We start from the raw sequence: 25,297 nt of genomic DNA on the forward strand, positions 1-25,297 counted from the left end.
GTAAGTGAATGAGCCATAAAGTGCATAGTGCAAAACATAAATATTCACATTAAGTTGAAAAAGTCTAAAGTGGATACCATAGAACAAATGCAAGGAAAAGAACACAGAACCACAAAGGGCTCATATATATCTTGTAATGAAGGTTTTGCCACGATCATGTTGACATGTAATGATTCAAATGATGAAGGTGAAAGATGATAAAATACCTCCAAAGTGCTAAGTGCAAGGGTTCCAAATGCCTCGTCCTTTCACCCCGACAGCGCCGTTTCGCAAAATGCTTCCTCAATGGAGGCGTCGATCAGAGAACCATTTTTGCTGTCACCTATTGTTTTGAAAAACAAAACAAAACAGTATTTATGTAAAATCTATTCCATTTTGTGTTCACAGTTATTAAAATGTTTGTGCATGCGCCACCAGCCTTAGGCCTCTTTCACAGTTCCGCTTTTTGCCATCCGTCGCAATCCGTCATTTTCGGCAAAAAATGGATCCTGCAAATGTGCTTGCAGGATGCGTTTTTTGCCCATAGACTTGCATTAGCGACGGATGGCCACACGTCGCGTCCGTCGTGCGACAGATCCGTCGTGTTTTGGCAGACGCGACGGACAAAAAAAGTTCAATGTAACTTTTTTGTACGACTTGTCCGCCATTTCCGACCGCGCATGCGCAGCCGATACTCCGCCCCCCCTCCTCCCCGGGACATAGACTGGGCAGCGGATGCGTTGAAAAACTATATCCGCTGCCCACGTCGTGCATAATTTTCATAACGTACGTCGGCCCGACACATAGCGACGGACCCGTACCGACGGAAATGTGAAAGAGGCCTTACAGTGTAACATTTAGATACTGCATGAGTTATCCCCTGTGTCCCCAACTGACGAAATGCTGATATCCCTGAACTACAAAAGCTTTTGTTCTGATATTTTCTGATTTTGTTTTTCAGCATTCATTGAAAAAGCCAAATTGTGTGACATATAAAAAGTAAGTTCTAAAATTGTGACTATATAAATGTATATTTTCTACATACCTGTTTGTATAAAGATTTTTTTTTTTATTTGTTATTCCAGTTGATCTTAGAAGGTTTAGGGAAAAGACGGTTGTACCAAAACACAGAAGTTTGAAAATGTGTGCCTTCATAACATTTTCTTCATGATACATCTATATGCACGCTGCTACATTATGGATCTGTAATGGGGGGCATATAGATTTCAAGAAGGTTATGTTGTGTGTCGCACAGGTTCTTTATTAATTCTTGAGAGAGAAATTGTAGAATGTCGATATATGTGTGTGTGTGTGTGTGTGTATACATTGGGTGAAATAAGTATTGAACACGTTACCAATTTTCTAACAAAATAGATTTCTAAAAGTGTTATTGATGTGAAATGCTCTCCAGATATCATGTCAGTAACAACCCATCCAATCCACACAGGCAAATATATCACATTATAGATGCCCATAAATTTAATTTTTGTATAATAATGAGAAATGACACAGGTCAAAAACTGTTGAAGACACTTACTAAAATGTAATAAATACTTTTTACACAAGCCTTTGTTGGTGATGACCGCTTCAAGATGCCTCCTGTATGGAGAAACTAGTCGCAGGCATTGCTCAAGTGTGATTTTGGCCCATTCTTCCACGTAAACACTCTTCAAATCCTGAAGGTTCTGTGGGCTCCTTCTATGAATGCTTAGCTTTAGTTCCTTCAATACATTTTCTGTTGGATTCAGGTCAGATGATTGGTTGGGCCATCCTAGCAGTTTTATTTTCTTTCTTGGAAACCAATTGTGAGTTTCCTTGGCTGTATGTTTGGGATCATTGTCTTGCTGAGATGTCCACCCTCATTTAATCTTCATCATACTGGTAGATGGCAGCAGATTTGTAGTGAGAATGTCCATTTGTCCATTCATCCTTCTTTCAATTTTAGGAAGTTTGCCAGTGCCATATGCTGAAGAATAGCCCCACACATGATGTTCCCACTTCCAAACTCCACGGTTGTATGTTGTTTTTGGGGTGATATGCAGAGCTTTTTGGCCTCCAAATATTGTGTGTATTTTGGCATCCTTAGAGTTCAATTTTGGTCTCCTCTGTATTTCATAGGCTTGTTTAAGTGTTGTTGAGTAAACTGTGAACGTGCTTAATCATGCTTTTTGTTGAACAATTGAGTCTTGTGTGGTGTGTGCATACAGGCCACGGAGGTTGAGTGCATTATTTATAGTTTTCTTTGAAACAATTCTACCTGCTGATTCCAGGTCTTTCTGTAGCTCTCCATATGTGTTCATTGGCTCTTAGACAACTCTTCTGATAATTCTTTTCAATCCTCTGTCTGAAATCTTGCTGGGAGCACCTGGTCATGTCCTGTTTATTGTGAAATTATGTTCTTTCCACTTGCAAATTATGGCCTCAGTACTACTCACTAGAACCTTCAGTAGTTTAGAAATTTTGTAACCAATGCCATTTGTATGTATTGCTACAATAAGGTTCAGGTCTTGAGACAGCTCACTGGTTTTACCTATCATGTGATGTTACTTATGTGGCACCTTGGTAATGAGACCTCTTTTTGTAGCCCATCAATTGAACCAGCTGATATTATTTTTCACTAAGTGTCAGGATTATTTTCTATTTACAGATAGATTTCAGTTGCTATCATGATAGATTACAGTTGCTGTGCATGGCATTTTGCACATCTTTCCTCATGTGTTTAATACTTTTTCCATGTGTCACTGCTCACTATTACACATAACTTAATTCATGGATATCTATTGTTAGATTTCTTTACCTTTTTGGATTACATGGATTGTTACCGTCATCTGGCGATAATTTCATGACAATAGCATCTTAAGAAATATATTAACTTAGAAAATTGGTGACGCGTTCAATACTTATTTCACCTCCTGTGTGTGTGTATGTATGTAATATATATGATGTGCGTTTATATAAACTGTATAAGATAAGTTTTCTGTTTGGCCATAGAAGTATGGAATTGCGTAAATCCTGGGCTCAGGGCTGTCACTTGGACTGACCATGTCATACAGAACTTTCCAATAATTACATTTTTATCACTTTGCCATTTTTCGGTGAATGCAAAAGCACATTGGAAATGACCATTAAATTGCAATCTGTTGTGTTCCCTTATCAGACCTGCTGTGATGGGGAAACCCAGTTTTTATTTTATCTTGTTACCCCATAAGAATAACCAGTCATCTCTGACCTATGGTACTTTGTTAGGATTAATGTATAGCTGCTATAATATGCTAGTTTTGATTCATGTTTTGGTCTATAATTATCTTTGTAGCTATTGTCACTATTTGCATTATTTATTAACATTTTTTTTTTCGTGTAATTCTGAAATAACTACTCTGGAATTTTGTCTGTATAGGAAAAATATGACCAGGCCTTTTGAAGATCCGACATCCCTGGTAAGTCGAAACAAATGACTACAAATTCACTTGGCAAACTTTAAAGTGAAGTTAATTTTTCTTAAGCTTATGTATTGGATGGATTTTGTCTGCATAAGGGCAGAACTACACACAGAAATTATGTAACACTACTGATTTCTATAAGGGTTACCACCAAGAACCCTTTCAAGCCCGAGCTGATAATGGGCATTGAGGCGCATGTTGGATTGTTTAGTTTGGCCACCTGGCACACCTGTGCAAAATGATCTGTATGTGGCATGTTCACACAGAAGTGCAGAGCATATGGCTCAAGGCCTATTAATGACGCCATATAGTGGGCCAGCCATTGCTATAATATATCCTGTGTGAACAGAGGCCACAGTTTACAGAGCCATCTAGAGCCCAGCTGCACTCTGCACAAATGACGTGCCCAAAAACATAACAATGTATGCAAGGTATTGGTTGGTATTATGGCCACAATACTTAAGCTGGCAACCCACGTCAAGGGTCCTGACGTATTACCAGTCCTACTCTAACAAAAAAACACCATAAGAGGAAAAAAACCTCCACTATTCTTGACAAAAAAACAGTACCCAGGCAGAGATGCTTACCTGTCCAAGGCCTCCAAACAATTACACTAACCAAAGTGCAGCGGACCCAAGTTAAGATGGTGGATGAGCCATATGCTCTGCACTTCTGTGTGAACATGCCACATACAGATCATTTTGCACAGGTGTGCCAGGCAGCCAAATCCTGATTGTAGGCTGGCTGCATTATCTGTATTATTGCACCTGTGCATCTGTCATCCACCATCTTAACTTGGGTCTGCTGCACTTTGGTTAGTGTAATTGTTTGGAGGCCTTGGACAGGTAAGCATCTCTGCCTGTGTACTGTTTTTTTGTCAAGAATAGTGGAGGTTTTTTCCTCTTATGGTGTTTTTTTGGATTGTTTAGTTGCCATAGAAATCATAAAAGGTCTTGTGATAATCATGTATGCGTTCTGATGATTAGGAATCATGGCATGATACTTAAAGGGAATCTGTCACCTCAAAATGGTGGGATATGTAAATGCCTTTTTTCCGGTCCGATGGGCGGCGTTTCGTCTTAATTTCTCCACCGCATCCGTCCCTGTTGTCCGCAATATGTTCGAGAATTAGAGTACTTGTCCTCCATAGTTCGCGCGTGCGCAATGCAATCTTCGCACACGCAGTATGCTTTGCCCAACTGCGGGCAAAGCCGAAAAGCATTACTGCACATGCACCCGCACACTATGACCCAGAACACCGCTAAATACTTCCGGGACATAGTGCGCGGGCGCATGCGCAGTAATGCTTTTTGGCCTAGCCCGCAGTTGGGCAAAGCATGCTGCGCGTGCGAAGATTGCACTGCACACGCGCGAACTATGGAGGACAAGTACTCTAATTCTCGAACATATTGCGGACAACAGGGACGGATGCGGTGGAGAAATTAAGACGAAACGCCGCCCATCGGACCGGAAAAAAGGCATTTACATATCCCACCATTTTGAGGTGACAGGTTCCCTTTAACCCCTTCACGACATGCGCCGTACTAGTACTGCGCATGCCGTGTCACCCCCTTTGATGTGGACTCCGGCGGTGAGCCCACATCAAAGTCGCGACATGTCAGCTGTTTTGTACAGCTGACATGTGCGCGCAATAGCGGCGGGTGAAATCGCTATTCACCCGCCGCTATTAACCTGTTAAATGCCGCTGTCAAACACAGACAGCGGCATTTAACTACCGCATCAGGCCGGGCGGCCGGAAATGATGTCATCGCCGACCCCCGTCACATGATCGGGGGTCGGCGATGCATCAGGAAGGTAACCATAGAGGTCCTTGAGACCTCTATGGTTACTGATGCAGGTCTGCTGTGAGCGCCCCCCTGCATTTCAGCTACATAGCAGCGATCTGATGATCGCTGTTATGTAGCTGAGCCGATCAAGTGGTGCCAGCTTCTAGCCTCCCATGGAGGCAATTGAAGCATGGCACATGTAAAAAAAAAAAAAATGTTTTTAAAAATATGAAAAAAATATAAAAGTTTAAATCACCCCCCTTTCGCCCCATCCTAAATAAAACAATTAAAAAAAAATCAAACATACACATATTTGGTATCGCCGTGTTCAGAATCGCCCGATCTATCAATTAAAAAAAGCATTAACCTGATCGCTAAACGGCGTAGCGAGAAAAAAAATCCGAAACGCCAGAATTACGTTTTTTTGGTCGCCGCGAGATTGCATTAAAATGCAATAACGGGCGATCAAAAGAACGTATCTGCGCAAAAATGGTATCATTAAAAACATCAGCTTGGCACGCAAAAAATAAGCCCTCACCCGACCCCAGATCACGAAAAATGGAGACGCTACGGGTATCGGAAAATGGCACTTTTTTTTTTTTTTTTTTTTTTTTTTTTAGCAAAGTTTGGAATTTTTTTTCACCACTTAGATAAAAAATAACCTAGTCATGTTAGGTGTCTATGAACTCGTACTGACCTGGAGAATCACAATGGCAGGTTAGTTTTAGCATTTAGTGAACCTAGCAAAAAAGCCAAACAAAAAACAAGTGTGGGATTGCACTTTTTTTTGCAATTTCGCCGCACTTGGATTTTTTTTCCCGTTTTCTAGTAAAAGACATGGTAAAACCAATGGTGTCGTTCAAAAGTACAACTTGTCCCGCAAAAAATAAGCCCTCACATGACCATATTGACGGAAAAATAAAAAAGTTATGGCTCAGGGAAGGAGGGAAGTGAAAAACGAAAACGCAAAAATGAAAAAGGGCCGCGACTTGAAGGGGTTAATCGACATTATGCTGTTACTCCGACAGTGGAACTGTGTCCATTCACATTTGTCTCCACGACTGTTGTCGTATCATACAAGTGGGTGTCCCTGACATTAGCATTACACCACATGTCTCTTATCTTTAACACTATCGACAGCTGCATTTTTATTTTTTAACTAGTTCAATTTTGCCTAAAATATGAAAATTGCAACAATAACAGGTTATGTAAATGCACCCTATTTGTCTAACAATCGAATTTCAGCTTTACATATTGTATTAACTTCTTCAATACTGAGCTGTGCATTCAGTAAGCCAAACCTCCACTTCGACTCCTTAATTTCCCTGACTTCCGACTCCCTCATACATGCTTCACTACTGAGCATGTGCATAAAGTGCAGCACAGATTGATCTCAACTAATAGCCTACATCCTTACATCAGGAACAGCACAGACATTATAGGACAGATCATAACTTTCCCAAATTCTTATGAAAACATTTACCGCACATCCTGCACTGAACTACTGTACCCAATGTATTATGTAAAAAAAAACAACACAAAATTGAGCTTAAATTGAGTAGGTTAAACGCATGTTCACATTGGCCACAAAACATTGAAACCTACAAGAGAAAAAAGTAAATGAAAACCCTGATGTAACTAAGTAAAAAAGCAAAAGTGCATTTAAATAAGTTTTTAGTAATACTGTTTTTTGATCAAAAAATAGCACAAAAGCCATCCCACCTCGTCACGGTAACAGTCCTACACTGTCTAATATTAAAACCTTACATTGTGTGAATAAGGGCAGACAAAAGGACTGGGCCCAACCAGTGAAACACTAGACCCCAGGGTGTGGCCTCCCTGTTTCTGAGCTAGAGACTATATAGGGCTTCCCCAGTCTAGTGTTTCACTGGTTGGGCCCAGTCCTTTTGTCTGCCCTTATTCACACTGAGGTCAACATTGACACATGGTAAGGTTTTAATATTAGACAGTGTAGGACTGTCCTGATCAGAGTTACCGTGACGAGGTGGGATGACTTTTGTGCTATTTTTTGATCAAAAAACAGTATTACTAAAAACTCTGTGTTATTTAAATGCACTTTTGCTTTTTTACTTAGTTACATCAGGGTTTTCATTTACTTTTTTCTCTTGTAGGTTTCAATGTATTATGTATTTTAGGAGTTGGTCCAACTCCACCAAAATGGACACCGCCTCCACAGTTTGCTTCAATACCTATATATTCTAAAGCAATTTTTCATTCTTTTTTTAGGAATTTTTTGCTAAGAAATCTGACTGCTCATTATTTGTGTTTGGCTCTCATAATAAGAAGCGTCCAAACAACTTGATTTTCGGTAAGACAACTCTATATGTACACCGCTGTCTATAAAATGTCATTGTTTAACCCCTTTCTGCCAGCTGACGGGATAATATGTCAGCTGGCAGACTCCCCCGCTTTGAGGTGGGCTCCGGCGGTGAGCTTAAGTAGGAGGACCAACTCCATATTAATGGGAGGTCATAAAAGCTGCTGTAGGTAAAATGTGTAGGTGTCTCTATACTTTTGTCCATGTAGTGTAATTTAGCAGATTACATAAAATAGTCTGTGGTTGGTGGACTTCTCCCATTTTGATGGCTCTAAACAAAGGTATATTTCAAAACATCCGAATAACAAACATAACATTCAGTTTTTGGTTAATCATTGATCAGTCTTCTGTGTTTTCATGTAGTTGGATTGTGATTTTGTGAAGAGCATATTGCCATTTTCATTCTTTCAATGTGACTATATAAATATTTGTTTACCAGGCCGGATGTTTGATTTTCATGTGCTGGATATGATTGAGCTAGGCTTGGAGAAGTTTGTGTCATTACAAGACGTTAAGGTATGTTTCACCTCTGGTTACTGTTTGTTTTGGTTGGGCACTTTTTTTCTTTGTGACTTTTGACATATTTTTTTTTCTCGTTTTAATAACTTGATCATGTTAGTTCATGTGAAATATAGTTAAACCTCTTTCAGGTTAACCATCTGTCCCATGTCGGAACCTTACTGAACCCAATCAGGCCAGTTTAGTGTTTTCTGGGATTCCTCAAAAACTTTATCCACGTTAGAAACAATATACAATGAATAAAGCATCACTCATTTCTTCTAACCATCATCATCTATGTGGTGTCATGACTGCCGCACTATGGGAGACCACCAGAGCAGCAATAGTTTGAATGAATTGGTGAAGGGTCAGTAGGATTACCACCCACTCATGGAGCAGGCATAGCTTTGCCCGCACATTAACAGCTGGTGTTGACGATATCTCTGATTCCAGCAGTCTTACCTCTTCTATATTGTGAAATGCAGGAATCGTTGGCATAGCAGTTTGTGCCGACCCATTCGCTGCTGAAATATGCAGAGGTGGGTGCGTGAGATACCGTCTGATAATCTCTGGTCTTGTGTCTTGCTTTGCAGTGTGCCAAGTGTCCAGAAGGAACAAAACCTCTACTGATATTTGCTGGCGATGCTTTTGAGATAAATGAAGATTATAGGAGGCTGAAAAGTTTGCTGATAGGTAATGAGAAAACCTTGGGAGCGCTCAGTATTGCCAATACACACTAACCCCACGTAAGACCAATTCAGACCGCAAAGCTGCCCACACACATACAAGGCGGACGATTTTGGCTCACCGGCATTTGGAAACTGACTTGGTGATTGATCGTTTGTAATGGCAGACTATTGTCAGCCAGTAATGTCCTCTGTCAGGCCGGTCTCTATTGACTAAAAATACAAGTGGATGACATGGCTAGCTAAATGTGTCCGATCATTTGCCTCTTTGTGTAGTTCTGTGTGTTTTTGTTTTCCAGTTTAGTCTGACATTGATTTTTCATTTCTTTCCTATGTACATTATGGCCAATGCTTATCTTACCGGTATAACCAGCTTTAGAATGTCAGTGACATTGAGGTCTCCTACAGCAAACACACAATGCAACCAATGCGTTTTACCTTGCTGTTTGTTTCTTTCTTATAATTTGATTTGTTGAACTTTTGTTTGTCAGTATTCTGAGATTCTTAAGGCCCCTTCACATTTAGCGACGCTGCAGCGATACCGACAACGATCCGAATCGCTGCAGCGTCGCTGTTTGGTCGCTGGAGAGCTGTCACACAGACCGCTCTCCAGCGACCAACGATGCCGGTAACCAGGGTAAACATCGGGTAACTAAGCGCAGGGCCGCGCTTAGTAACCCGATGTTTACCCTGGTTACCATGCTAAAAGTAAAAAAAAAACAAACACTAGATACTTACCTACAGCCGTCTGTCCTCCAGCGCTGCGCTCTGCTTCTCTGCTCTCCTCCTGTACTGTCTGGGAGCCGGAAAGCAGAGCGGTGACGTCACCGCTCTGCTTTCCGGCTCACAGCCAGTACAGGAGGAGTGCAGAGCGCAGCGCTGGAGGACAGACAGCTGTAGGTAAGTATCTAGTGTTTGTTTTTTTTTTACTTTTAGCATGGTAACCAGGGTAAACATCGGGTTACTAAGCGCGGCCCTGCGCTTAGTTACCCGATGTTTACCCTGGTTACCAGTGAAGACATCGCTGGATCGGTGTCACACACGCCGATCCAGCGATGTCAGCAGGGAGTCCAGCGACGAAATAAAGTTCTGGACTTTATTCAGCGACCAACGATCTCCCAGCAGGGGCCTGATCGTTGGTCGCTGTCACACATAACGATTTAATTAACGATATCGTTGCTACGTCACAAATAGCAACGATATCGTTAACAATATCGTTATGTGTAAAGGTACCTTTAGGAAAAACGAAACACCTTCTTCATCCTCAGTGTTTGACAGATCTTTTTTTTTTACTTTGTCCTTTGTAGATTTCTTCAGAGGACCAGCAGTGTCTGGAGTCAGACTTGCAGGACTTGAGCATGTTATGCACTTTACAGCAGCAGATGGGAAGATTTTTATGCGCAGTTACAAGTAAGTTTAACCTGGTCTTGGCCTGGACTTTATCTTGGTTTTGTTGTCCTTTTTAAGGTTTTGAGGAGAACAGACAAATGGCTACTCCCATCTACAATCTTAAAATACTTTTTGCATTGAAGTTGGGTATAAAAAAAACAAACTGAACTTGCCTGCTCCCGGTCGAGCGCCATTTCTGACATTGCTCAAGTCTGTTTGGCTGCAGAGGTGAGGGTGCTGTAGTCAATTCCTGAGCTCAGTGGCGTAGACTAGCAACTCGCAGGTTAATGCTTCCTATGGAGGGAGAAAAAAAAGTTATGTTTTAAACCATATATAATAAAACTAGATGGTGGCCCAATTGTAACGCATCGGGTATTCTGGAATATGTATTTATTTATGTATGTATATAGCAGCCACATAGTATATAGCACAGGACACGTAGTATATAGGAGGCATGTAGTATATAGCAGACAAATACTACGTGGCCTGTGCTATATACTATGTGGCTGCTATACACATACATATTGTAGAATACCCAATGCGTTAATACAGCCCACGCAGTATATAACACAGGCGACGTAGTATGTAACACAGCCCACGCAGTATATAGCAGCCATGTAGTATATAACACTGCCCACGCATTATATAACAGTGGCCACATAATATATAGCACAGCCCACGCAGTACATAACACAGCCCAAATAGCATCTAACACTGGCCACGTAGTATATAGCAGCCACCCGGTATCTAACAGCCCAAGTAGTATACAGCAGTGTGGGCACCATATCCCTGTTAAAAAAAAATAATTAAAATAAAAAATAGTTATATACTCACCCGCCGGGATCCAGAGAAGCTCCGGCGATATGCGCGCGGCTGCCGCCGCCATCTTCCGTTCCCAGGATGCATTGCGAAATTACCCAGATGACTTGGCGGTCTCGCGAGACCACTAAGACTTCTGGGTAATCTTGCAATGCATCGCCGGGAACAGAAGATGGCTGCAGGCACATGCGGCTCGGCGGACTACGGAGGGTGAGAATAGCAGGTTTTTTGTTTTTTTTAATTATTTTTAACATTACATTTTTTTACTATTGATGCCGCATAGGCAGCATCAATAGTAAATGTTGGGGACACACAGGGTTAATAGCAGCGGTTACGGAGTGCGTTACCCGCGGTATAACGCGGTCCGTTACCGCCGGCATTAAGCCTGTGTGAGTGGTGACTGGAGGGGAGTATGCGGGTGCCGGGCACTGACTGCGGGGAGTAAAGAGCGGCCATTTTCTTCCGGACTGTGCCCGTCGCTGATTGGTCGTGGCTGTTTTGCCACGACCAATCAACGACTTGGATTTCCATGACAGACAGAGTCCGCGACCAATGAATATCCGTGACAGACAGACAGAAAGACAGACGGAAGTGACCCTTAGACAATTATATATAGATATATATAGATATATAGATTAAACATCAGTTTAACCCCTTAAGCCCCAAGGATGGTTTGCACGTTAATGTTTTCTCGTGACATACTGTACTTCATGTTAGTGGTAAAATTTCTTCGATAAGACTTGCGTTTATTTGTGAAAAAAAAACGGAAATTTGGCGAAAATTTCGCAATTTTCTAACTGTGATTTAAGGGCATAAAAATTCAGAGATATGTCACACAAAATACTTAATAAGTAACATTTCCCACATGTCTACTTTACATCAGCACAATTTTGGAACCAACATTTTTTTTTTTTTGTTAGGGAGTTATAAGGGTTAAAAGTTGACCAGCAACTTCTCACTTTTACAACACCATTTTTATTTTAGGGACCACATCACATTTGAAGTCATTTTGAGGGGTCTATATGATAGAAAATAGCCAAGTGTGACACCATTCTAAAAACTGGACCCCTCAAGGTGCTCAAAACCACATTCAAGAAGTTTATTAACCCTTTGTTTCACAGGAATTTTTGGAATGTTTAAATAAAAATGAACATTTAACTTTTTTTCACACAAAATTTACTTCAGCTCCAATTTGTTTTATTTTACCAAGGGTAACAGGAGAAAATGGACCCCAAAAGTTGTTGTACAATTTGTCCTGAGTACGCCGATACCCCATAGGTGGGGGTAAACCACTGTTAAAGCGCATGGCAGAGCTCAGAAGGGAAGGAGCGCCATTTGACTTTTCAATGCAAAATTGACTGGAATTGAGATGGGATGCCATGTTGCGTTTGGAGAGCCACTGATGTGCCTAAACATTGAAACCCCCCAAAAGTGACACAATTTTGGAAAGTAGACCCCTAAGGAACTTATCTAAATGTGTTGTGAGAGCTATTTCATTACAGTTTATAACGCAGAACCGTGAAAATAAAAATAATTTTTTTCCCACATAAATTATTTTTAGCCCCCAGTTTTGTATTTTCCCAAGGGTAACAGGAGAAATTAAACCCCAAAAGCTGTTGTCCAATTTGTCCTGAGTACGCTGATACCCCATATGTGGGGGGACTGTTGTGAATTCCGCTCTTGGGCTCCCTCCGGTGGTTGTAAGTGGCACTTGTGTGAGTTCTGCTCTTGGGCTCCCTCCGGTGGTTTTAAGTGGTATGGCTGCTCCTTGGATTTAGCAGTCTGCAGCTGCTTCTACTGATTGTCTTTCTGCTCGGCTATTTATGCCTGGCTCTTCCCTTCAGCCAGTGCCACTTGTCAATGGTTCCTGGTTGGATTCACATCTCTCTTGGATTTCCCTGATATCCTGACCAGTTCAGCAAAGTTAAGTCCTTGCTCGCTCTTTTCTGTCCACAGGTTGTGGACTTATTCGTTCTGTGCTTTCTATGTTTTGTCCAGCTTGTCAGTATGGATTAATTCAGTTTAGCTGGAAGCTCTGGGAAGCAGATTTACCCTCCACACCTTTAGTCAGGTTTGGAGATTTTTGTAAACTCTGTGTGGATTTTTGTAGTTTTTAATACTGACCGCACAGTATTCTATCCTGTCCTATCTATCTAGCTAGACTGGCCTCCTGTGCTACATCCTGGTTTCATTCTGTGTATGTCTTTTCCCTCTCCACTCACAGTCATTACTTGTGGGGGGCTATCTATCCTTTGGGGATTTTCTCTGAGGCAAGATAGTTTTCCTGTTTCTATCTTTAGGTGTAGTTAGTTCTCAGGCTGTGACGAGGTGCCTAGGGAGTGACAGGAGCATACCACGGCTACTTCTAGTGTTGTGTTGAGCTTAGGGACTGCGGTCAGTGCAGGTACCACCTCCTTCAGAGCTCATCCCATGTTGCTCCTAAACCACCAGTTCATAACAGGGGACCACCGTTTGGGCGCGTGGCAGAGCTCGGAAGGGAAGGAGCGCCATTTGGAATGCAGACTTAGATGGAATGGTCTGCAGGCGTCAGATTGCGTTTGCAGAGCCCCTAATGTACCTAAGCAGTAGAAAACCCCACAAGTGACCCCATATTAGAAACTAGACCCCTCAAGGAACTTATCTAGATGTGTTGTGAGAACTTTGGACCCCCAAGTGTGTTACTACAGTTTATAACGCAGAGCCGTGAAAATAAAAAAATCCTTTTTTTTTCCCCACAAAAATGGTTTTTTAGCCCCCCAAATTTTTATTTTCCCAAGGATAACAAGAGAAATTGGACCCAAAAAGTTGTTGTCCAATTTATCCGGAGTACGCTGATACCCCATATGTGGGGGGTAACCCCTGTTTGGGCGCTCAGAAGAGCTCGGAGGGGAAGGAGCACTGTTTTACTTTTCAAAGCAGAATTGGCTGGAATTGAGATCGCACGCAATGTCGCGTTTGGAGAGCCCCTGATGTGCCTAAACAGTGGAAACCCCCAATTATAACTGAAGCCCCAACCCTAGCCCTAACCCTAATGGGAAAATGGCGATAAATACATTTTTTTAATGTTATTATTTTTCCCTAACTAAGGGGGTGATGAAGGGGGTTTGATTTGCTTTTATAGCGGGTTTTTTAACGGATTTTTATGATTGGCAGCCATCACACACTAAAAGACGCTTTTTATTGCAAAAAATAGTTTTTGCGTCTCCACATTTTGAGAGCTATAATTTTTCCATATTTTGGTCCACAGAGTCATGTGAGGTCTTGTTTTTTGCGGGACGAGTTGACGTTTTTATTGGTAACATTTTCGGGCACGTGACATTTTTGATCGCTTTTTAGTCCCATTTTTGGGAGGCAGAATGACCAAAAATCAGCTATTCATGAATTTCTTTTATTTTGGCGTTTATACCGTTCCGCTTTTGATAAAATTGATAAAGCAGTTTTATTCTTCGGGTCAGTACGATTACAGCAATACTTCATTTATATCATTTTTTAATGTTTTGGCGCTTTTATACGATAAAAACTATTTTATAGAAAAAAAATTTTTTTGCATCGCTTTATTCTGAGGACTATAACTTTTTTATTTTTCGCTGATTATGCTGTATGGCGGCTCGTTTTTTGCGGGACAAGATGACGTTTTCAGCGGTACCATGGGTATTTATATCCGTTTTTTTTTTTTACTTTATAACATTGCCCCTGGATGCATCATGTTATAGGGTCAGATCGCTGATCTGACACTTTGCACAGCACTGTGTCAGATCAGCGATCTGACGTGCCCTGCTCCAGGCTTACAGGAGCTGTTAAGCCACCTCCCTGCAGGACCCGGATGTAGCCCCGCGGCCCTTTTTGAGCCAGGGCCTGCAGGGAGGAGACGCTTGGTACAAGATGAGCACATCGCCTTGTACCGAGGGTCTCAGGGAAGCACGCAGGGAGCCCCCTCCCTGTGCGATGCTTCCCTGTAACGCTGCGATCATGTTTGATCATAGTGTGCCGGATGTTAATGTGTTGGTGGCGGTCCGTGACCGCTCCTGGCACATAGTGCCGGATGTCAGCTGCGATAGTCAGCTCACACCCGGCCGCGATCGGCTGCGCTTCCCCCCGTGAGCGCGGCCGAACGCACATGACGTACTATGCTGTCACTGGGAATTAAATCCCTGGTCACCTTGACGGGATAGTACGGGATTTTGCTTCTCAAAAAAAAAAAAAAAAAAATATATATATATATAATTATTTTTTTTTTTTTTGTATTTTTTTTTTTGGAGAAGCTGGGGCTAGTGTTTAACTCCTTAATCCCAAATGACGTACTATCCCGTCAAGGTGACCAGGGACTTAATTCCCAGTGACAACATAGTACAGTACAGACCAAAAGTTTGGACACACCTTCTCGTTTAAAGATTTTTCTGTGTTTTCATGACTATGAAAATTGTAAATTCACATTGAAGGCATCAAAACTATGAATTAACACGTGGAATTATATACTTAACAAAAAAGTGTGAAACAACTGAAATTATGTCTTATATTCTAGGTTCTTCAAAGTATCCACCTTTTGCTTTGATGACTACTTTGCACACTCTTGGCATGCATACACCTATATATATATATATATATATATATATATATATATATATATATATATATATATATATATATATATATATATATATATATATATATATATATATATATATATATATATATATATATATATATATATATATATATTATAGAAAAAAAGCCAACCAGCACTCCCAATGTGAACACATGCAAGCTGTATCATATGGATATAAAGAAACACAGCAGCACATGTATATGAATCTAGGCCATGTGAAAACACAGACAAATATTCGATATGAATCATACTTGTCAAAAATATTTTTTCATTAAAAAAAAATTTTCAAAAAATATTTTTTTTTTCATAAAACTTATAGATAAAATGAAGATTCTAAGCGCATAAATTGGCCAATTCATGTGTGCCCATCAACCACGGCAAGGTGATCTCCCTCTGATGGGTCCTACTCTACTGTACATGCCACTCTTGGGCCACCAGCCTACAACTTAGGACAAACATGTCACTCTGGGCTAAATCTACAATTTATGGGCAAGTAGAGATGATTACCGCCACCTGCAAGGTCAATGGGAGGAGTGCAAGATCAGTCTGGATGCAGCCACATCCATACACTAAACAAAGAAAAAAAGCCAACCAGCACTCCCAATGTGAACACATGCAAGCTGCAAGCTGTATCATATAGATATAAAGAAACACAGCAGCACATGTATATGAATCTAGGCCATGTGAAAACACAGACAAATATTCGATATGAATCATACTTGTCAAAAATATTTGGCATGTACAGTAGAGTAGGACCCATCAGAGGGAGATCACCTTGCCGTGGTTGATGGGCACACATGAATTGGCCAATTTATGCGCTAAGAATCTTCATTTTATCTATAACTGTAAGTTTTATGAAATAAAAAATTTTTGAAACATTTTTTTTATGAAAAAATATTTTTGACAAGTATGATTCATATCGAATATTTCTGTGTTTTCACATGGCCTAGATTCATATACATGTGCTGCTGTGTTTCTTTAGATCTATATATATATATATATATATATATATTGTGTGTGTGTTCACACATACAATATTTGATATTGTCACAAGTACAAAAATCAGAGTCTGATATAATGATATTGCTCAGCCCCTTCCTGAAATGGCCAATTTAATTTTTTTTGTGTTTGTTTTTTCACCCCTTCTTCTAAGGACCAGAACTTATTGATATTTCTGTCCACATAGACATATGAGGGCTTGTTTTTAGAGGTGTGAGTTGTAATTTTTCAATGACCATTTCATTTTACCAAACAATGTACTGGATAACAAGACAAAAAATTCCAAGCGTGGAAAAATTGGCCGAAGAAAGAAAAAACTAAGAACATCATTCTGAATGGGAATTGTATTTGCAGCATACATTGTGCGGAACAATTATCTGGAAATATGATTCTACTTATCAGTGCAATTAGCAATTATGGCGATACCAAACTTGTCCAGTTTTTATTTTAATGGTGAAAAAAATGTCAAAAAAAAAAATAGGTGCTTGTTGCCATTTTAAACGACGTGGCGAGCAGGAATTGGTCGCATCCATAAAACAGACATCACTTTCGGGGGCTGGGCTGGTCCCTGATCATAGCATTCTTTCCTTATAATGGACACTGACAGTGCGCTTTTGCCAGCTCGTCACTTCTCATTAGAGCTGGCAAGGGAGCGCACCATCACTGTGCAGTGAAAGTAATATTACATAGTAACAAGGGAACTCGTGTTGAGAATACTTTGGAATTGACAACCAGCACATGTTCAGTAATGCGGGCACTAAAATATATATATTAAAAACAAACAAATCTATAATACAGATGGCATTGCCAGAACATGCTGTGTTGAACTGAAGACTCATATTGATTTGGTTGTTTTTTACTGTACAATGAATGCTATAAAAACAATGTCCAAATTGTCAGATGTGTTAAAAGTAATGGTGTCATTGAAATCTACAATTAGTTCTGAAAAAACCAACCCCCCAAAAACAGACCCTTCTAGTTTAAGTTCCCACAAAGTTTTTGAAGCAGAGTATTTTTGCTGCCAAAAAAAGCATTATCTGACAGTACCAGTAAAGTGGATAGGACTTGTACAAATCTCCTACTTTGTTCTTTGATTTTTTTTTATTTTTTTTTTAAATACTACGTCAACTGATCTAAGGGGAGTTTTTGAGATCCTCCAACATGTCAACTTCTCCTATGGGTGCGCTGGGTTTCATGTTTGGATTCTTCATAGAATTGCATTACATGTGAAATTCCAAAGGTAAAAATGCTTTTGACACCGCTGAAAACCAGGAAGTGTCAAAAACAAAGTAGTTTTATTTAAAACCTGACCGATCACAAAGAGGCAATAAAAATGCGTGTAAAAAAAAGTACACCTAATTTACCTATATGATGCAGTAAACTGCAACATCCAAAACTCATCACGTACTCATTTTAGGAATGTAGCTTTATGGTGGAAAAATAAAAATAAAAGTCTGACTCATAAAGAATGAGATACAAAAAGCAAAATGTGCATGCAGCAGTAATAAATACTATTAGGGTTGATGGAATAGCTTCAGATAAGAACTCCCCATACATTTGTTGTCACAGTCACACAGCCGTGACACATAAAGCTGCAGCGCCGAACAGCTGATTATCGGGAGCGCTCCAGGTATTCGGGAAAGGCTATAGTGATTCTGATAAGCACCTATCCAAAGCTATTCGATCAACACTAGTTGCTATACTCTTCCTTATCTTGCATTCCCCATATATTCTAAATTGAGATTTGAAAGAGTACATGTCTCTGCTCTCATAGTAGATGACCTAATTTAGGTTTTGTAATTAGCAGATTCCATTGCAGTATGTTCTGTAAATGCCAAATCTACTAAAGTGACTTTATTTATTCCTCTAATTGACCACTTATCAGCAGAGTATCCCTGTTAGTTACTTGATATACTTTTCCTTACCTATTGCTTTCCGTTGACATGAACAGGGTGCTCCTGAAGAAGTCGGGGTGCAGAACACCCAGAATAGAATTGGAAGAAATGGGCCCTTCTTTTGACTTTGTGATGAGGAGGACACATCTAGCTTCCGATGACCTCTATAAACTGTCTCTGAAACGTCCTAAAGCCCTTCAGGTACTTACATACGTATCCCTCTGATTAGCATAATCACATAGGCTTTCTCGTATGCATTACATACAGTCGTCTGCACCTGCCGTTAATAAATTATATTTTATTATTACAATAATGGTGGTTTTTCCTGAAGGTTAAAGATGCCGAGAAGGTTCCTAGCTCCTTTTTATAATGCACTTGAGGTTTTGACTAAACTTATTACTGTTCAGTAGATGATTGCTGATGATTTGCTCTATTCTAAATAGGCAAAGAAGAAGAAGAACATATCTCATGACACATTTGGTACACAATATGGCAGAATCCATATGCAAAAACAGGATCTGGGTAAGCTACAAACTCGGAAAGTGAAGGCACTGAAGAAGAGGCCGGCAGAGAAAATGTCAGCAGCAAGTGAGGACAGCAGCCCAAAGAGAAGCAAGAGTGAGTGACACGCTGGAGAGAAATCGCAGTATTCCGCTGTGTCGGGACTTGGATACCAGCAGCAGCCAGTGTTCACCTACAACGATCAAGGCTGATTTTTAGGACTCCGATTTCCTGGGAAGGACTTCACTAAAGACCTGGAGCAGACTGTTCTATTCATTTATATTGTATAATTTTTTTTCCTGTAAGAAAACTTTATGTATAGATAACCTTATTCTCTGTGTAACAGCACAGCAGTTCTGTGCTCAGCAGATGTATGGGAAATGCAGCGGCTGACTTGCACACAATCTGCTGTTATATATAATGCTAATAAAACTGTCTACACTCTGCACAGTCTTTCCCTTAATTTCTTATTGGATGATAAAAGTGCTTTATGTTTTCACAATGTGGCCCCAGTCCTGTAAATACTTTACAATGCTCCAGTTAATTAGATGTCAATTTCAAGGTTTTTTTGTGAATCAAATTGTGTAACCAAAATGTAACACTAGGGGTCACTGTAACACTATATATTACACATGTACTGCTAAATGTAACACTAGAGATCGCTGTAACACTAAATATAATACAACTAGATGGTGGCCCGATTCTAACGCATCGGGTATTCTAGAATATGCATGTCCACGTAGTATATTGCACAGCCCACGTAGTATATTGCCCAGTCACGTAGTATATTGCCCAGTCACGTAGTATATTGCCCAGTCACGTAGTATATTGCACAGCCCACGTAGTATATTGCACAGCCCACGTAGTATATTGCACAGCCCACGTAGTATATTGCCCAGTCACGTAGTATATTGCCCTCAAAGGCATTAAAACTTCAAAGAAAAAAACGCAGATCAAGCCACAAGTCTCCTGAATCTAGTATAGACGAGTCAGAGAGTGAAACATCTGATTCTAGCGACTCTTCAGCATCCAAGACCTCTTCGCTATCCTCAGAGGGGGGACGCAGTTGTTTCCCTATCGAAGAGACAGACGCACTGATAAAGGCCATCAGAACGACCATGGGCCTGGTAGATGAACGTCCTAAGAGAACGGCACAGGATATAATGTTCAGTGGATTGGAACAAAAGAAAAGAAGAGTATTCCCGATAAATGAAAAAATTCACTCTTTGATCAAAAAAGAATGGAAAAAAACAGACAAAAAAGTTCTCTTGACTCCTAAGAGAAAATACCCGTTTGATGACCCAGCTTGCTCATCCTGGAGCAAAGCACCAAAATTGGATGTGGCCATAGCAAAGGCCTCTAAAAAATTCGCCCTGCCCTTCGAGGACATGGGTACCCTAAAGGACCTGATGGACAAAAAAGCTGACACTTTCTTAAAAAACTCCTGGGAAGCAGCAGGAGGTGGTCTAAAACCAGCCATCGCAGCCACTTGTACGGCCCGCGCCTTAATGGTATGGCTCGAGCACTTGGATTCCCAATTAAAGGGGAAAGTCTCAAGAGAGACAATCCAAAAGTCAGTGTCCATGATGAAAGGGGCGGCAGCCTTCTTGGCCGATGCATCGGTGGATTCGGCGAGATTAGTAGCCAGGTCGGCCTCCTTCTCAAACGCCGCAAGGCGTGCCCTGTGGCTAAAGTGCTGGCCGGGGAACTTGCAAACGAAGACCAAATTATGCTCAATACCTTGCGAAGGAGAATTTCTGTTTGGGTCAACATTGGACGACATCCTTGATAAAACAGGGGATAAGAAATCTTTCCCCGGGTTTCCCAACCAGTCTTATAGGCGTTCCTTTCGGAACAGAAAATTCATGCGGAGAAGACCCCCAAAAGGGAATAAAGACGGATGGGAAGACAGAAGGAACAAAAACAGAGGCTTCTTGTTCAACAAACCCCCCCTCCTGATAATAAAAAATCACAATGAAGGTACTCCCCGGGTCGGAGGGAGACTAGCCGAGTTTCTTCCAGCCTGGGAAAAAATTTCAAACAGTCCTTGGATTTTAGGTATAATACGAGAAGGTCTCAGACTCAAATTTCGTATCCTTCCCGGCAACTCCTTCATGATAACGCCTCAGAAACAGTCACACGAACAGTCAGCTCTCCAGGAGGAAATTCTGAACTTAATCCAGAAAGGAGTGTTGCAAGAAGTCCCATACCGGGAAAGAGGCACGGGCTTCTATCCTCCCCTCTTCCTCCGCAGGAAACCGGACGGATCGTACAGAGCGATCATAAATCTCAAAAAAATTAAACAGTTTCCTAGAGATTCAACATTTCAAAATGGAGACAATAAAATCTTGCGTGAAAATACTCTTTCCCTTGTGTTTCATGACTGTTCTAGACTTACGAGACACATATTACCATGTGCCCATCCACAGAGATCATCAAAAATATCTCAGACTGGCAGTGAATATCCAGGGGGAAGTAAAACATTACCAATTCCGGGCTCTCCCCTTCGGGATAGCCGTCGCTCCTCGGGTATTCACAAAAATGTCAGAAGTGATGGCCCACATACGGGAACAGAATGTCCTAATAGTTCCCTATCTGGACGACCTCCTTGTGGTAGGGACCTCATTCCAACATTGCAAACAACAGTTGGATCTGGTCATGGCTTCACTGTCGAGTTTAGGGTGGCTGCTAAACATACCCAAATCCAAAATAGTGCCATCCCAGGTACAGGAGCACTTAGGGATAGTCCTAGACTCGATCACGCAGAAGTGTTACCTTCCTCAGGGGAAGATTCAAAAAATGACACAGGCAGTGTTACAGTTGACGGTATCCCCAGTCACTACTCTGAGGAAAGCAATGTCCCTGCTGGGCTCTTTGACTGCCTGTATCCCGGCCGTGCAGTGGGCACAATGTCATTCCCGGGACCTACAATGGGAGACTTTAGATTCAGGCATTTCCCTGCACGGAAATTTAGACGGGCAATTAAGTCTCTCATCAAACACGATACACTCCCTAGTATGGTGGGCAGACCCAGGGAATTTAACCAAGGGGGTTCCTTGGGCACTACCGACGGAGAAAATCCTAACGACGGATGCAAGCCCCTGGGGGTGGGGAGCACATATAGACGATCAAGTGGCACAGGGGAATTGGAGCAAAAGTCAAGAGCTAGCTTCTTCAAACATGAAAGAACTGTTAGCGGTAAAACTGGCCCTAACGCACTTTCTATATTTCCTTCACTCCCATCACGTAAAAGTCTTTTCGGACAACCAAGTAGTGGTTGCATATCTAAACCACCAAGGGGGCACCAGGTGTCGAGCATTGATGGAGGTAACCCAATCCATCTTCCACATAGCGGAACACATTCTAAAGTCCTTGACAGCTCTCCACTTAAAGGGCTCAGAAAACCAAACTGCAGACTTCCTGAGCAGAACATGCTTAAAGCAGGGGGAGTGGGAACTAAACCAGTCGGTCTTCAACCAAATCGTGAATCTCTGGGGTCTGACAGAAATAGACCTATTCGCGAACAGCCAAAACCACAAAGTAAAAACATTCTGCTCAATCGATCCCCGGGGGGGGGGCCCAGTAGCTCTAGACGCCCTAACAATTCCTTGGAACTATCACCTCGCCTACGCGTTCCCTCCGATATCGCTCATCCCCTTAGTGTTGAGGAAAATTCGGGAGGAGGAAGCAACAGTGATAGTAATAGCGCCATTCTGGCCCCGCAGAATATGGTTTTCTTGGCTAAGAAAAATGTCCATATCAAGTCCATGGGTTCTACCAGACACTCCGAAGCTTCTATCCCAGGGTCCGGTATTTCACCCCAATGTAAAGGATCTACACATGACAGCCTGCCTTTTGAAAGGAGGCTTCTAAGTGATAAAGGGTTCTCACCCAATCTAGTGTCCACTCTATTACAGAGTAGAAAACTCGTAACCACTAAAATATACGGGAAAGTGTGGAAAAAATTTATGTCGGTATCGGGCGCAGACCCGTCCGGGGAGATCCCAATAGAGAAAATCCTTGAGTTCCTATAGAAAGGTTTGGAAAGAGGTTTGGCTACAAGTACTCTAAAGGTTCAGGTAGCAGCCTTGGGAGCACTGTATAATTATGATTTGGCCAGAAATCGCTGGGTCATGCGATTTATTAAAGCCTCAAGTAGGTCCAGGCCTATTCCCCTCCACAATTCTCCGTGGGATCTAAACCTTGTATTAAATGCTCTAACCAAACCTCCCTTTGAGCCCCTGGCAGAAGTTCCCTTAAAGATCTTATCTCTAAAAACCACACTCCTAGTGGCCCTAACCTCGGCTCGTCGTGTCAGCGATATACAAGCGTTATCTGCATGCCCACCCTTTACTCAGATACTCGAGGACAGAGTCATTCTTAAAACTGACCCGGCTTACCTCCCTAAAATAGCATCACAATTTCACAGAACGCAAGAGATTTCTTTGCCCTCCTTTTGCCCCAACCCTAAAAATGAGGGGGAAAAAACACTGCATACCCTAGACGTAAAAAGATGTCTGGTCCAATATCTATCAGCCACTAGGGAGTGCAGGAAGGATAGGGCTCTGTTTGTCTGCTTCCAGGGTCCACGGAAGGGACAAAAAGCATCGAAAGCCACCTTAGCGAGATGGATAAGAGACGCCATCGCCCTATCCTCATCCTGCGGGACAGCCATCCCGGAGAATATAAAGGCTCATTTGACCAGAGCAGTGGCATCATCCTGGGCGGGCGCTTCAATACAACAGATATGTAGAGCGGCCACTTGGTCTTCCCAGTCTACATTTTTCAAACATTACCGTTTAGACTTGACCTCCTCTGATCCTACCTTTGGGCGAAGGGTTCTAGAGGCAGTGGTCCCTCCCTAAGAGTTCTATCTATGCAAATCTCTCCGTGGTGCCATCATGGGGATAGAGAAAATGGTAGTTACTTACCGATAACGGTATTTCTCTGATCCCATGATGGCACCCGTATATTCCCTCCCTTTTCACACACAGGTGTGCACATTGTAATGTACTAGTAATTAATTTTAGTCACGGTGCCTCTGTTAAGTTAAATTGGTTAAGTTTAATTTGTGCAAATATTGAGATGCAGCTGAAGTTCTGTATAAGGCTCTCTAATCCAACTGATGTGGGAGAGAGGTACGCCCTTTTTCACCTGTAGGTTTCCTGTCCCTGGGGGCGGACCCCTCTCTCCGTGGCGCCATCATGGGATCAGAGAAATACCGTTATCGGTAAGTAACTACCATTTTATAAAACATTAAGCTTAAGATTAATAGGGGTGCCCAAACTTTTTCATATAACTGTAAGTAACAACTATCAAGTCTGCTCTCTATTCTTAGCGTATCTCTTGCTGCAGTTACTGTATCCATCTTCCGTTGTGTTGATGCAATGTACATAGCCACTGACACATCTTTAATACAGTGGGGTAAAATTTCACAACACCACTTTCATCTCCACTGAAGAGCTGAATAAAAAGAGAACACACATTTAATGTAGCGTGGTTTCATGGCGGGGGCCACAGCAGGGGGGAAAAGATTATCATTTAGTGGTAGGGTTCTGTTAATAATTTCTAGCATATGATTCCCACATTTCTTAAAAGGAATAACACAGAAAAGCTTGATTTTTAATTAGAAAGCCATAAAGATGAGTAATATTCGACATGAGCTTTAATGCTGTGGATATAAGATCACATGAATAAGCTTTCACTATTTTAGCATTTGAAGCCTTTAGGCTTTCTTAGGATGCAGTTAGTACAAATATTTTGCCTTTTACTTGCTATTTTTAATGGACATTAGTTTATGATAACATCTGCTTGTGGTATTCATTGCTAGACGTTCAGTTTAGCAAAACACATGCCTCAAGAAGATGTTGCATGCTTTAGATCTTGGAATTGACAGCACAAAAACAGGCTTACATGCCAATTAAAGAGCCATTATAACTGCCTGATGTAATGTATTCTGGTTACTGTTGGAACTAAAAATTGCCATATAAATGCACTATACATTGCACTCTTGCTTTTGTAGTGGCAGTACTGTATATTGTACACAGTTTATTTTCTGTTTCTCAGTGCACCCTCTAGCTTAGAGCAGGGGTGGGGAACCTTTTTTTCTGTTAGCTGTCTTTTCGCTATTTTTAACATCATTCAGGGGGCCATACACAATTATCAACTTGAAATTCATCCTGCTATACTTGGTCAAACATTTAATTAACTTCCCCCTAATGTGATGGCTGGAGCTGCTTCTCTTAGTGCGACCTGTGCTGTTAGGTGGTAATGATGATGTTGCTACTTGCAGCTGTTTTCCAGGTTTGCATTGGACTTGAGAGCAGTCAATTGTTTACAATGAATTTCGAAAAGAACAAC

General features: G+C 41.4%; 1 protein-coding gene across 1 annotated transcript in view; it reads left to right on the forward strand.

Annotated features, from left to right (window-relative positions):
• Positions 1-19,383, forward strand: part of RPF2 (ribosome production factor 2 homolog) — a 29,024-nt gene extending 9,641 nt beyond the window's left edge. Inside the window, exons 3-10 of the mRNA XM_069726140.1 lie at positions 941-978; positions 3,377-3,416; positions 7,454-7,535; positions 7,984-8,060; positions 8,636-8,735; positions 10,036-10,138; positions 18,493-18,637; positions 18,880-19,383. Of these exons, the coding sequence (XP_069582241.1) occupies positions 941-978; positions 3,377-3,416; positions 7,454-7,535; positions 7,984-8,060; positions 8,636-8,735; positions 10,036-10,138; positions 18,493-18,637; positions 18,880-19,062 (768 nt within the window). The 3' untranslated portion in view covers positions 19,063-19,383. The remainder of the gene's footprint in view (positions 1-940; positions 979-3,376; positions 3,417-7,453; positions 7,536-7,983; positions 8,061-8,635; positions 8,736-10,035; positions 10,139-18,492; positions 18,638-18,879) is intronic.
• Positions 19,384-25,297: the final 5,914 nt, after the last annotated feature.

This window comes from Ranitomeya imitator, chromosome 5, assembly GCF_032444005.1.
Source record: "Ranitomeya imitator isolate aRanImi1 chromosome 5, aRanImi1.pri, whole genome shotgun sequence".
Taxonomy (NCBI): domain Eukaryota; kingdom Metazoa; phylum Chordata; class Amphibia; order Anura; family Dendrobatidae; genus Ranitomeya; species Ranitomeya imitator.